General features: G+C 42.0%; 1 protein-coding gene and 1 gene segment (V, D, J or C); both read right to left on the bottom strand.

Annotated features, from left to right (window-relative positions):
* Positions 1-1,704: 1,704 nt before the first annotated feature.
* Positions 1,705-3,657, bottom strand: LOC132841340 (Ig kappa chain V region 3547-like). The segment is given in 2 exon segments: positions 1,705-3,407; positions 3,509-3,657. Coding segments are annotated over 2 exon segments (381 nt in total).
* Positions 3,658-4,706: 1,049 nt separating this feature from the next.
* LOC132841337 (immunoglobulin lambda-1 light chain-like) lies at positions 4,707-13,213 on the bottom strand. Of its 5 annotated transcripts, XM_060863660.1 has the most exons (5): positions 13,152-13,213; positions 12,926-13,050; positions 12,508-12,833; positions 5,620-5,653; positions 4,707-5,174 (listed from the first exon to the last, which is right to left on the bottom strand). In XM_060863660.1, exons 1-5 carry the CDS (start codon positions 13,196-13,198, stop codon positions 4,852-4,854), a joined length of 855 nt encoding a protein of 284 aa, XP_060719643.1. In that variant the 5' UTR covers positions 13,199-13,213; the 3' UTR covers positions 4,707-4,851. The 5 variants fall into 5 exon arrangements, 2 of the variants coding, with proteins under 2 accessions (XP_060719643.1, XP_060719644.1); XR_009647897.1 differs by lacking the exons at positions 12,508-12,833; positions 12,926-13,050; positions 13,152-13,213 and adding an exon at positions 6,973-7,130 and having other exon boundaries at positions 5,062-5,174; positions 5,620-5,847; XM_060863661.1 differs by lacking the exons at positions 4,707-5,174; positions 5,620-5,653 and adding an exon at positions 12,096-12,436 and having other exon boundaries at positions 12,586-12,833; positions 12,926-13,190.
* Between the last annotated feature and the right edge of the window lie 616 nt (positions 13,214-13,829).

The following is a 13,829-nucleotide window of genomic DNA, read 5'->3' as shown; positions in this document are numbered from 1 at the left end:
TGTATTATCATAGTATTACTCATTGTGTTCATTTATTGATAAAAAATATCCCCTCGGTCAGCTGCCCCAGCAGGTTCCGCCATAATAGTTGCCTGGGGTGCGTATGTATGTGTGGGGGCGGAGCTATCAATACAGGGGTGACACCCATTTGGGTTAGGGGCGTGTTTGTTTTGGTGATTTCAAATGTCAACATTGGCTTTCAAACATCGTGAACCCCACCTTTAAGTGTATTGGTCATTTTTAGCATGAATGAACTCGTGTTGATGAAACTGACTGGACGTGGATCAGTGACAGGTTTCACATCATTCATGTAAATCTAATATAAACATCTGATTACAGTTTGGTTTAAACTTCCTCATAAACTTAATTGCTGCAGCTGTGTGCAGGATTTCAGTGAAATACTTTCTTTTAAAAATGTCTACATTTTTAGAGTCAGAGTCACTAAACCTTCAGCAGGTTCCACATTTGTGTGATCAGAACCTGACACTCTTAGGATTTGTTCTTTTCAGATCTTTTATAAGTCTGAATCTCTCGTAGTAAAGGGATTAAAATCTTTATCACATTAAACTGGACAGTGATCAATGAGTCCTTTCCTGCTTTAGATTAAAGATGAACGACAGACAACAGAAGACAAAAATCACAGAATCCATCCAGTAGAATTTTATTAAGCAGCATGAGGCCTGAATTTGATCCATTCCTGCTGGACTTCTCTGTTTGAAGACTCCACTGGTGCAACATGAAGAAGAAATGTGAACAGGAGAAGAATCACTGAAGCACATGCACGAGATCTTCAGCTCTGATCAACTCACACTGAGGAACTCTTGCTGGACAGATGTGTCCTGTGTTCAACCTGATCCAAACTTGGTGTAATTATGATCAGTCGCTCCTGGTTTTCACATCATACAGTTCATCAGTATATCAGTAGAAATGAGAATGTATGGAGTTGTGAATGACGACGTCATGAAGATAAACGTTTGTTTAATGTCTGACATTCAGTAGACTGTGGGGTTCTGCCTTACCTGCCTTAACTGGCTAGTACTATTGTCAGTAACGCAGGGATAAAAACAGACCCAAATTCAGGATGGCGGAAAAATAAACAGGATTTATTAACTAAAAAACACAAAACAAGGACGCAGACGATACCAGACTAGACATGAGACGAGACGGCATAAGACGAGGATTCCATGCTGCAATAGGCAACGCGGCACGGTTAAATACACAACACAATTGAACACATGAGGAACAGGTGTGCAGAGGCGGGGATGTGAATTTAGGAGACGAGAAACCAGATCCATAGCCAGGAGAGCTTGAGCCATGATAATAATACATCACATGCTGAGGAACTCCTCCAGGAACCTGTTTGTACCAGTATGCAGCACTATTAGTGACAGTCCCCAGGTTACAGTCCATGTTGGCCGTCTGTCCTGCAGTCAGTGTGAGAACGGGAGGCTTCTGTGTCACCACAGTCACACCACTGACACTTGGAATAAAAACAGCACACACGTTACATGGCTTCATGCTCACATTAGATGGAGGCCGAATGCTGATGAGCTCCAGAGTTGTGAAATCTTACATGAGAGAGCAGTGAAGAGAGAGCAGAGCGCTGGCAGCATGGTGTCCGTGTGTGATGGGACTCTGGTGCTGAGTGAAGAGATGAGCGGCGTGACGAGCAGATAAAGGAGAGACTGCAGGGACGTGCTATAAGAGAGACAGGAGGAGGGGCAGAGGGAGGAGACGCTCAACATCACACACCACAGCTGAAGCTCTCCACAGTGATGTACTACATACTGAACACTCACCTCACTGTTATTATTAACACACCATCAACACTCTGACACACACCGTCTTCTTCTTATAAACACTCTTTATTCATGATCTGATCTCAAAGTGATCGTTACAATGACACACTTTCTGTTGATGAAATCAGTCAGTAACATGCAGAACGTGTTCCTCTACATTTCAGAGAAGAAGTTCATCATTTACATGAATCTAAGATGTCAGCGTGAGGAGCAGCAGGTGTTTCCTGAGTGTGTTTCTCCGTCCGTGATGTAAGATGAGTCAGTGTTAAACTATAGAGACTGACAGGACCATACAGTTCAGTGTATTATCTGGACTGGGAGAAGGATGAATGTTCTTCTGGAGGTCCTTTATTACATGAATATCTGACTCCAGATTATACTGAATTACTGTCACTGTCTCCAACCATCAGATATTTAAGTACATCTAATATCTCAGTATCTTAACATCTACCCAGCTTTATACTGTTCAAATCTCTGGAGGCTTTACTGTTTCCTGAGAAGAACATCTGAGTAAACTTTGTTTCTATACGAGATATAAAGAATTATACACTGAGGTGAATTTAATACAAATTATGAAATTAATGGAATGAATGGACAGTGTAGAGTCTGGAACGGAGGACAGAGAGATCAGAAGGTCTCTGTCCTGAGAGTCTCTCTGACCCACATTCCTGATGCCACGGTTCAGAACAGTTCTGGTCCAAATTACTGCCACATCTTAGAAATCCACTGCATCCATTTGTCCAAAGATTGTAGAGAAAACCTTATGACTGAGTGTTTAAGCGTTTCAGTGGAGATCACAGTGAAACAGTGTGGCCTGGAATCCTGCTGTTACAAATGTCTCTTGGTCTGAATTACAGAAGATAACTTTAAGTTACTTCAAACATCTCATGGATTTACTTTCTGCCACTTTCTGACCACATCAGGTATCTGTCAGGCAATGTCACTAATCACAACCATCAGAGGGAATCAGTGGGAAAGCTCTCGTATGTAGATCACCTGATCACACTGAGATCATTACAGACAAACAACTGAGCTGAGAACATGATGGAATCATCAACCATCTGTGTCTGTTTACATAAAAGTGGAATAAAAAGTCGTACCGTATCTGTGATCTTTACATGTGAAGAATTCAAAGTGTCTTCAGTGAACATTAAGTGAGTTTCCACTTCAGTTCCAATGATTTGAAGTTGAGGTTTTTGTTCTTTCTGGTGTTGTGTGAAAGCAGAAGTGAGTGTGAGCAGTGAGGAGGTTTTTGTCATGGTGTACATCACTGTGATACGTATTCTTTAGTAGAGTTGTCCCATGTGTTACAGTAATACACTGCTGAGTCTCCCACCTCCACATTACTGATTATTAACTGATAGTCGATATTTGTAGGAGCTTTAGATGTGAAGCGTGTGGATGAAAAACTGTCTCCATATTTATCAGGAGAGCTGAGAGAATGATAAAATCTCAGCACAAACTCTGGAACTTCTTGTGGAATCTGTTTATACCAGCTGACATATTGACCTTCATCCTTTGCGATGTTACAGTCCATAGTGACAGTTTTACCCACATCTGCTGTTATAACCGAAGGCTGTTGTGTCACAGCTTTGTGTGAACTGACCACTGCAACATAAAGCAACACTGAGTGTCATTATCATTTAAAAGAGAATTATAAATAATAAAAAGGTATCAGTTGAAGAGGAAAGCAGCAGCAGGAATCTTACACGCCAGAGCAGAGAGCAGAGTGCAGACGGAGAGCAGCATGATGTCAGTGTGATCAGCAGAGTGATGAACAGAGCAGAGGATGCTTTCATAAAGCCTCAGAGGCGGGACCTGGAGCTGCTTTCAGCCAATCAGACGAGTGGGATGTACAGCTGCTCTCATGTCAACCTCATGATTTATTAAAAGCTTCTGTGCTGAAGATGTAATTTGAATAACTAAAGCCATAAACTATACAGTGTGTAAATTTCAGATTGACGAGTACAGATTCACTCGTATCACTCAAATCTTTCTGTAATCTATAATATATTACATATATATACTATATAAAAATAACAGAAATAAATAAGAATACTTTTAGCTACCTAATACTGTAATGTACTGTATGTAAGAACTATCTATTAAACACACGCTGATGAAACGTATTTCCACCTCAGTGCTGTTCAGTTCTGCATTCTGATTGGTCAGATGGTGTGGATCAGTTTTCTATAGCAGCGGCTCTGACAGTGGTGCAGCTGCACATCACAGGTTAGTGTTAATGAGTTCGTTCTAACACCTTACTGTTTCCAATGTAGCTCCACAGGGAGCGAGGGACATGATTGACACACAATCAAGGTAGCAAACTCTGCTAGCTAGCTATTTCAATTTTATAGCTAATCTTCCACTAACAACCTAGTTAGTTCCTTTCTTTTAGATTTCCAATCTTTACATAATACCATAAAATACTGTTAAAGTTTAGACTCTAATCTATCTATCTATCTATCTATCTATCTATCTATCTATCTATCTATCAAAACAAACTAATGGCTTAACATTTTAAATGTCTATAATTAATACTAATAGTTCTTGTATTCACTTCTTTCTGATTTGTTTGAATTATTAACCTCATTAGAAACTCTTCATTTCCATAGAGCTAAAATTACACACTGCAGACCAGCAGATGTTTCCTGAGTGTTCCTCCATCCATGAAGTGTGTGTGTGTGTGTGTGTGTTTGTGTGTGTTACTGAAATGTACCACTAGATGTAGTTAAGTGATTAGTTGTAGAAATAAAATAGTTGCTATGATGAATGGAAACACATTTAACCACGTCTTGTCATTCTGAGGTAAAGTTTAAACATTTTCCACCACCATGTTACTGTTTCTGCTCCAAAGGTTAAGATGATAAACTTTCTAAAAGTTCCATGAAGGACACAGAGACACAGTTTTCTTTTTCAGGACTGCACTTTAATTACGCTTCTATTTTGATTACATGCAGGAGTTTATATCCTTTATTTTTCTACACATTCAGCTAGAACATCTAAAAAACATTGCTGAAACATTTATATATGTATAAAGCAATAATCTGGTTCATTCACTGCATTCAGACTTGTTAATCTTCACCGATGCGGCTTTTCCTCCAGCAGACACTTCACACGTTATGACTTTGTCGTTGTCCCACTCGGAGCTGTCGATGGTCAAATAGCTGCTCAGTGTGAACTTCTTATTGTCCTGCTGCTGTGCAGAGCCGGTGATGACTCCACTGGTGACCGATTTCCCGTCCACGAGCCAACTCACGTCAGCGAAACCCACAGACATGTCGCTGGCCAAACACACTAGAGTGGCTTTATTAGTCTTCAGCTCTTCAGTGGACGGAGGGAGAACCTTCAGAACAGGAGACGGGAGAGCAGCGTCTGATTCCACACACAGAGGGAGATAATCATTACACAAAACAACACAAATCTAATGTGCACACAGGAATCTAAGACATTTTTAAAGAAATGCTTCCGTTCACAATGAAGCCATAAATCTGTCTGTGTGGCAGAAGATCAGGAACAAAATGAAGAACTAGAACAGATTTATACTTTGTGTTGAGACAGATTCCATATGAGAGATCTGAATTAACATTTAATAATAGAAATACATTTCAAACTAATTACAACCCGAGAAAATAACTGAACATTTCTCTGGCTCACATGTTAAAAGTACAGAATATTGTAAATTGTCTAAAACAAACAATAAAAGACGTACGAAACGTGTCGGAATAAATTTCTCAAACTGGGAAAAGAAATAAAAGTGTGAATCTGAAGCAGTGTAGAAGTCTAGAGTAGGAAAAAAGAGGTGAGAAGTTTTACTTACTGCTGACGATCAGCTTTGTTCCTTGGCCGAATACCACAGTGATTCATTCAGTGTCCTCACCCGTACAAAAACCTCCTCAGATACAGAAGTGAAAGCAGAAGAACTGAAACGTCCTCCAGACTTCAGCTCTCTCTTCTACTGTCTACCATCAGCACACACTCCTTTAAGATCCCGTTCCAGTGGCAGTGAATCACACGTCTCTGTTATACACCGTTCTGTTCACACGTCCTGTTAGGAGGATTAGTGCACACGGTCACGTCTTTACTGGGACACCTCCTGGACATCGTTATCTGACATCATAATGACATGGAAGAAGCTTGGATCTACCAGGTCTCTTCTTCCAGCTGAATGTCTGACTAAACTCAGTAACCATTTCTAGAAGGGCCTTGGTCAGGGAGGTGACTAAAACCCCAGTGAACACGCTAATTAGAGCTTTAGAAGTCCTCCACAGAGAGGACAGAACCTGCTGGAGGTCAAACCATCTCAGAAGTACTTCATCTATTAGGTCTGTAGGGTTGTGTGGCTAGACAGAAACCACTCCTGAGTTAAAGCCATATGACAGGCACTTAAAAGTCTCTGAGAACATGACAAACAACATTCTCTGAACTGATGAGACAAAACTGAACTCTATGCTGAACTCCCAAGTACCACATCTATGTAAACCAGATCATTAACATCATTAACTGGCTAGTACTATTGTCAGTAACGCAGGGATAAAAACAGACCCAAATTCAGGATGGCAAAAAATAAACAGGATTTATTAACTAAAAAACACAAAACAAGGATGCAGACGATACCAGACTAGACACGAGACGAGACGGCATAAGACGAGGATTCCGTGCTGCAATAGGCAACGCGGCACGGTTAAATACACAACACAATTGAACACATGAGGAACAGATGTGCAGAGGCGGGGAGGAAGAGACAAGGGCGGGGCAGACACGTGACACAGAACATAAACAAAAGCACGTGGCCAAAGTCCGGGCTGGATCCTGACAACTATTGCTATGATGAAGCATGGTGGTGGCAGCATCATGCTGTGGGAAGGTTTCTGAGGGGCAAGAACTGGGAGAGAGAAAGAATACAGACAAATACAGAGACGTCCTTAAAGAAAACCTGCTCCAGAGTTCATGTAATGTTCCACTATTCATCAAGGCTACAACCTGAAAGCTAGAACTTGTGGTTTTGGGTTATGATATGAAGACTGATGGTCAAAATGTGCATTTGTTCCATCTTAAATTGAATCAAAACTAAAACTGAAGGGTCAGAATACTTGTGTTTAACTGTTGCAGTAATGTTGTGTCTTACACAATAACAGTAACAGTGTGGAATAAATGGAATAAAAAGTCGTACCGTATCTGTGATCTTTACATGTGAAGAATTCAAAGTGTCTTCAGTGAACATTAAGTGAGTTTCCACTTCAGTTCCAATGTTCTGAAGTTGAGGTTTTTGTTCTTTCTGGTGTTGTGTGAAAGCAGAAGTGAGTGTGAGCAGTGAGGAGGTTTTTGTCATGGTGTACATCACTGTGATACATATTCATTAGCAGAGCCGTCCCATGTCTTACAGTAATACACTGCTGAGTCTCCCACCTCCACATTACTGATTATTATCTTACAGTCTGATACAGATGAACATGTTGATGTAAATTTAGGAGACGAGAAACCAGATCCATATTTAGGAGAGCTCCAGGTCTGATGGTGTCTTATCACATGCTGAGGAACTCCTCCAGGAACCTGTTTGTACCAGCGTGCAGCACTAGCAGTGACAGTCCCCAGGTTACAGTCCATGTTGGCCGTCTGTCCTGCAGTCAGTGTGAGAACAGGAGGCTTCTGTGTCACCACAGTCACACCACTGACACCTGGAATAAAAACAGCACACATGTTACATGGCTTCATGCTCACATTAGAAGGAGGCCGAATGCTGATGAGCTCCAGAGTTGTGAAATCTTACATGAGAGAGCAGTGAAGAGAGAGCAGAGCGCTGGCAGCATGGTGTCCGTGTGTGATGGGACTCTGGTGCTGAGTGAAGAGATGAGCGGCGTGACGAGCAGATAAAGGAGAGACTGCAGGGACGTGCTATAAGAGAGACAGGAGGAGGGGCAGAGGGAGGAGACGCTCAACATCACACACCACAGCTGAAGCTCTCCACAGTGATGTACTACATACTGAACACTCACCTCACTGTTATTATTAACACACCATCAACACTCTGACACACCGTCTTCTTCTTATAAACACTCTTTATTCATGATCTGATCTCAAAGTGATCGTTACAATGACACACTTTCTGTTGATGAAATCAGTCAGTAACATGCAGAACGTGTTCCTCTACATTTCAGAGAAGAAGTTCATCATTTACATGAATCTAAGATGTCAGCGTGAGGAGCAGCAGGTGTTTCCTGAGTGTGTTTCTCCGTCCGTGATGTACGATGAGTCAGTGTTAAACTATAGAGACTGACAGGACCATACAGTTCAGTGTATTATCTGGACTGGGAGAAGGATGAATGTTCTTCTGGAGGTCCTTTATTACATGAATATCTGACTCCAGATTATACTGTATTACTGTCACTGACTCCTACCATCAGATATTTTAAGTACATCTAATATAGATAGAACTTTTCTTTATTGTCATTGCACAGGGTACAATGAAATGAAGTGTCAGTTTTTATTGTGCATAAAATAAAAAAAAGTATACACATAAATATAGAAGAGCATAAACATTAACATCTGATGAAATATTATTCAATGGGGGGGCACGGTGGCTTAATGGTTAGCACGTTCGCCTCACAACTCCAGGGTCGGGGTTCGATTCCCGCTTCCACCTTGTGTGTGTGGAGTTTGCATGTTCTCCCCGTGCCTCGGGGGTTTCTTCCGGGTACTCCGGTTTCCTCCTCCGGTCCAAAGACATGCATGGTAGGTTGATTTGGCATCTCTGGAAAATTGTCCGTAGTGTGTGATTGCGTGAGTGAATGAGAGTGTGTGTGCCCTGCGATGGGTTGGCACTCCGTCCAGGGTGTATCCTGCCTTGATGCCCGATGACGCCTGAGATAGGCACAGGCTCCCCGTGACCCGAGGTAGTTCGGATAAGCGGTAGAAGATGAATGAATGAATGAATGAAATACTATTCAGGGTGGGTTGGGTCTTCGGTATGTTGTTTGCTCTGCTGTGGCAGCGAGAGCTGAATAGTTCTTCCAGGGAAGGTAGTGAGCAGCTGATGGTTTATTGGGAGGTGTTGAATATCCTCTGAAGGGCTTTCCTGTTTGCTGCAGAGTAACTGGTGTGCCATATAGTGATACAGTGTGTCAGACTCTCAATGGAGCAGCAGAATCAAGACAACAGCAGACCCTCTTGTAAACTGTTGTTCCTGAGAATTCTCAGGATGTAGAGTCGCTGTTGTGCCTCCTTTACCAATGCTGTGATGATCGTAACCCAGGAGAGGTCATCACCATGGTGTACCCAAGAACCTGAAAGTGGGGACTCTTTCTACATAGTCACCATTGATGTAGATCGGATCAGGAGCTGTGCTATGTTTAAGGAAGTCTATGATGAGTTCATGTGCTTTAGGAGCAGCCTCTGGAAGCACGTCATTATGACTGGAGTGGGTGCGACTGGCTGGTAGGCAGTGAGGCCCCAGGCAAACTTTTTCAGCAGTGAGATGATAGGGGCAGACTTCAGGCAGGGTGGTGTGCTTACTGTGTACAGGGGTAGGTTGAAGATCTTGGTAATGACAGCAGAGAGCTGGTTTCCACATTCTTTCAGAACTCTTCCTGTCACACCATTGGGGCCAATGGTGATCATCTTCCAGTTTATCAGGCAAAATAGAGCTGATCTGTAGATATGTCGGTGTGTGTGTGTGTGTGTGTGTGTGTGTGTGTGTGTGTGTGTGTGTGTGTGTGTGTGTGCATGTGCGTGTGTGTTTGTGTTTTGGAATTGTGGCCTGGAATTCTGCTGTTACAAATGTCTCTTGGTCTGAATTACAGAAGATAACTTTAAGTTACTTCAAACATCTCATGGATTTACTTTCTGCCACTTTCTGACCACATCAGGTATCTGTCAGGCAATGTCACTAATCACAACCATCACAGGGAATCAGTGGGAAAGCTCTCGTATGTAGATCACCTGATCACACTGAGATCATTACAGACAAACAACTGAGCTGAGAACATGATGGAATCATCAACCATCTGTGTCTTTTTACATAAATCAGTGTCTGCCAGTCATCGTTTCAGAAAGCACTCCCAGAGCCAAGGTACCGGCCAGGTATAAAGACCTGGATGTGATACGAGTGTGGGAGAGGGGGCGTTGACTTTACCTGGTTGTTTGTCCACCTATGTTTGCTTGTTTTTGCTTCTTTGCCTTTGCTTATTTTTAATTCTGTTTTTGTTATTGTGTGTTGAGGTTTTCACTTTGTGAACTTTACAATGCTGCTAATGATATCTATGCTGTGACTTGACTCAGTTTAACAGTGTTTATTCTGATCCTTCCCCGATACATAGTGACTGGGACCAGGTTAGTACGTCACGTGACTTACATTTCATCACATAGAGAAAAACTGTTTAGACACACTAGGTTACGAGCGGATGCCAATCCTCGTATTTATGTCGTTAGACAGCGTAGTTAGCGGTGATCTACGCTGAAGATGTTTCTTTTTTTTTTCTTTTGTTAGCTTAGTATTTGTATCTGGGATTTATTTAATGTGTTTGTTTTTATTGAGTTCTTTTCTTTAGCTCCGCTCTTGTCCCTCACTTTGTTGTCGTTATTTTTGTGTTTGTATATAGATTGTATATAGTCTTTTTGGATGTATTTTTGGGTTCATTGATTATTATTGGATGTTTTGTTTTCAAATTATGTTTACTAAAAAGCAAACCAAACTCAGCTTCCGCCTCTGCCTGTTTTCCTGAACACACGCCACACTCACCAATAGAAAGGTTATTTTTCGACCGCATCTGAACAATTAAATTTTTACGTGTTACGTCCCCATATCCTCTAGACCCATAGCGAGACGTAACAATTATTTATTAAACCCTATTCATTTGAAGCTATCCTGCGTATGGGTCTGTGTTCCTCCTCCCAGTTGTGACAACATCATACATTCATTCATTCATTCATTCATTTTCTACCGCTTATCCGAACTACCTCGGGTCACGGGGAGCCTGTGCCTATCTCAGGCGTCATCGGGCATCAAGACAGGATACACCCTGGACGGAGTGCCAACCCATCGCAGGGCACAACATCATACAGTTCATCGGTATAAATGAGAATTTACGGAGTTGTGAATGAGGACGTCATGAAGATAAACGTTTGTCGAATGTCTGATATTCAGTATACTGTGGGGTTCTGCTTTACCTGCCCCCAAGGACCAGCTGCAACTGCACCTGGAAAAAGATTCTACCAGTTATTGTTCACATTGACACCATTTCTGTGTGCCACAAATCAAATAGCGTATCTGTGATCTTTACATGTAAAGAATTCAAAGTGTCTTCAGTGAACATTAAGTGAGTTTCCACTTCAGTTCCAGTGATTTGAAGTTGAGGTTTTTGTTCTTTCTGGTGTTGTGTGAAAGCAGAAGTGAGTGTGAACAGTGAGGAGGTTTTTGTCATGGTGTAAATCACTGTGATACGTATTCTTTAGCAGAGTCGTCCCATGTGTGACAGTAATACACTGCTGAGTCTCCCACCTCCACATTACTGATTATCATTTTATAATCTGATTTAGACCAGGATGTTGATGTGAATTTAGGAGACGAGAAACCAGATCCATAGTTAGGAGAGCTCCAATCATGTCGGTGATTTAACACATACTGAGGAACTTTGGGCCGGGAGCTTTCCTTGTCTTCTGTCTCTGAAAGAGCCGATTTACATCCTCTTCACAAATCGTGAGTGCAACTTGAGTGCTGGAAAGAGTTGTTAATGGGGTTCTCAGAGGTGTGATGTCAGTAAGTGAGCTGGGTTGGATGGGAGGCATGAAGATGTTGTTCTCAAACCTGCAGTAGAAGGTGTTTAGGTCGTCAGCCAGGTCTTTGTTTGCTTCAGTGGGGGTGGGGGGGTGACTCTTGTAGTTTGTGATGTCTTGCAGGCCTTTCCACACTGACACAGGGCTGTTATCTGAAAACCTGCTTTTCAGCTTTTTAGAGTAGCATCTTTTGGCTATTCTGATCTCCTGTGTCAGCAGGTTCCTGGCCTGCTTATACAGAGTTTTGTCCTCCCCTCTGTAGGCATCTTCCTTGGCATGTCAAAGTTTTTTCAGTTTGGCAGTGAACCATGGCTTGTTGTTACTGTATTTGCAGAAGGTTTTGGTTGGCACACACACATCTTCACAAAAACTGATGTACAATGTCTCTGTGTCAGTCAGTCAATCCAGGCTGTCAGTTCCAGCCTCAAAGATACTCCAATCAGTGCAGTCAATACAACCTTGTAGTTCCTGCTTTGCCTCAGAGAATGAATACAGACAAACACAGAGACGTCCTTAAAGACCTGCTCCAGAGTTCATGTAATGTTCCACTATTCATCAAGGCCACAACCTGAAAGCTAGAACTTGTGGTTTTGGGTTATGATATGAAGACTGATGGTCAAAATGTGCATTTGTTCCATCTTAAATTGAATCAAAACTAAAACTGAAGGGTCAGAATACTTGTGTTTAACTGTTGTAGTAATGTTGTGTCTTACACAATAACAGTAACTGTGTGGAATAAATGGAATAAAAAGTCGTACCGTATCTGTGATCTTTACATGTGAAGAATTCAAAGTGTCTTCAGTGAACATTAAGTGAGTTTCCACTTCAGTTCCAATGATTTGAAGTTGAGGTTTTTGTTCTTTCTGGTGTTGTGTGAAAGCAGAAGTGAGTGTGAGCAGTGAGGAGGTTTTTGTCATGGTGTACATCACTGTGATACGTATTCTTTAGCAGAGCTGTCCCATGTGTAACAGTAATACACTGCTGAGTCTCCCACCTCCACATTACTGATTATTATCTTACAGTCTGATTTAGATGAACATGTTGATGTGAATTTAGGAGACGAGAAACCAGATCCATATTTAGGAGAGCTCCAGGTCTGATGGTGTCTTATCACATGCTGAGGAACTCCTCCAGGAACCTGTTTGTACCAGTATGCAGCACTATTAGTGACAGTCCCCAGGTTACAGTCCATGTTGGCCGTCTGTCCTGCAGTCAGTGTGAGAACAGGAGGCTTCTGTGTCACCACAGTCACACCACTGACACCTGGAATAAAAACAGCACACATGTTACATGGCTTCATGCTCACATTAGATGGAGGCCGAATGCTGATGAGCTCCAGAGTTGTGAAATCTTACATGAGAGAGCAGTGAAGAGAGAGCAGAGCACTGGCAGCATGGTGTCCGTGTGTGATGGGACTCTGGTGCTGAGTGAAGAGATGAGCGGCGTGACGAGCAGATAAAGGAGAGACTGCAGGGACGTGCTATAAGAGAGACAGGAGGAGGGGCAGAGGGAGGAGACGCTCAACATCACACACCACAGCTGAAGCTCTCCACAGTGATGTACTACATACTGAACACTCACCTCACTGTTATTATTAACACACCATCAACACTCTTGACACACACCATCTTCTTCTTATAAACACTCTTTATTCATGATCTGATCTCAAAGTGATCGTTACAATGACACACTTTCTGTTGATGAAATCAGTCAGTAACATGCAGAACGTGTTCCTCTACATTTCAGAGAAGAAGTTCATCATTTACATGAATCTAAGATGTCAGCGTGAGGAGCAGCAGGTGTTTCCTGAGTGTGTTTCTCCGTCCGTGATGTACGATGAGTCAGTGTTAAACTATAGAGACTGACAGGACCATACAGTTCAGTGTATTATCTGGACTGGGAGAAGGATGAATGTTCTTCTGGAGGTCCTTTATTACATAAATATCTGACTCCAGATTATACTGTATTACTGTCACTGACTCCAACCATCAGATATTTAATTACATCTAATATCTCAGTATCTTAACATCTACCCAGCTTTATACTGTTCAAATCTCTGGAGGCTTTACTGTTTCCTGAGAAGAACATCTGAGTAAACTGTGTTTCTATACGAGATATAAAGAATTATACACTGAGGTGAATTTAATACAAATTATGAAATTAATGGAATGAATGGACAGTGTAGAGTCTGGAACGGAGGACAGAGAGATCAGAAGGTCGTCTCTATGGAGATCTGATGTGTGTGTGTGTGTGTGTGTG

The sequence above is a fragment of the Tachysurus vachellii genome, chromosome 26 (genome assembly GCF_030014155.1).
Source record: "Tachysurus vachellii isolate PV-2020 chromosome 26, HZAU_Pvac_v1, whole genome shotgun sequence".
Lineage (NCBI taxonomy): Eukaryota > Metazoa > Chordata > Actinopteri > Siluriformes > Bagridae > Tachysurus > Tachysurus vachellii.
The sequence above is the reverse complement of the archived record's forward strand: the minus strand, read 5'-3'. Positions and strand labels throughout refer to the sequence as shown.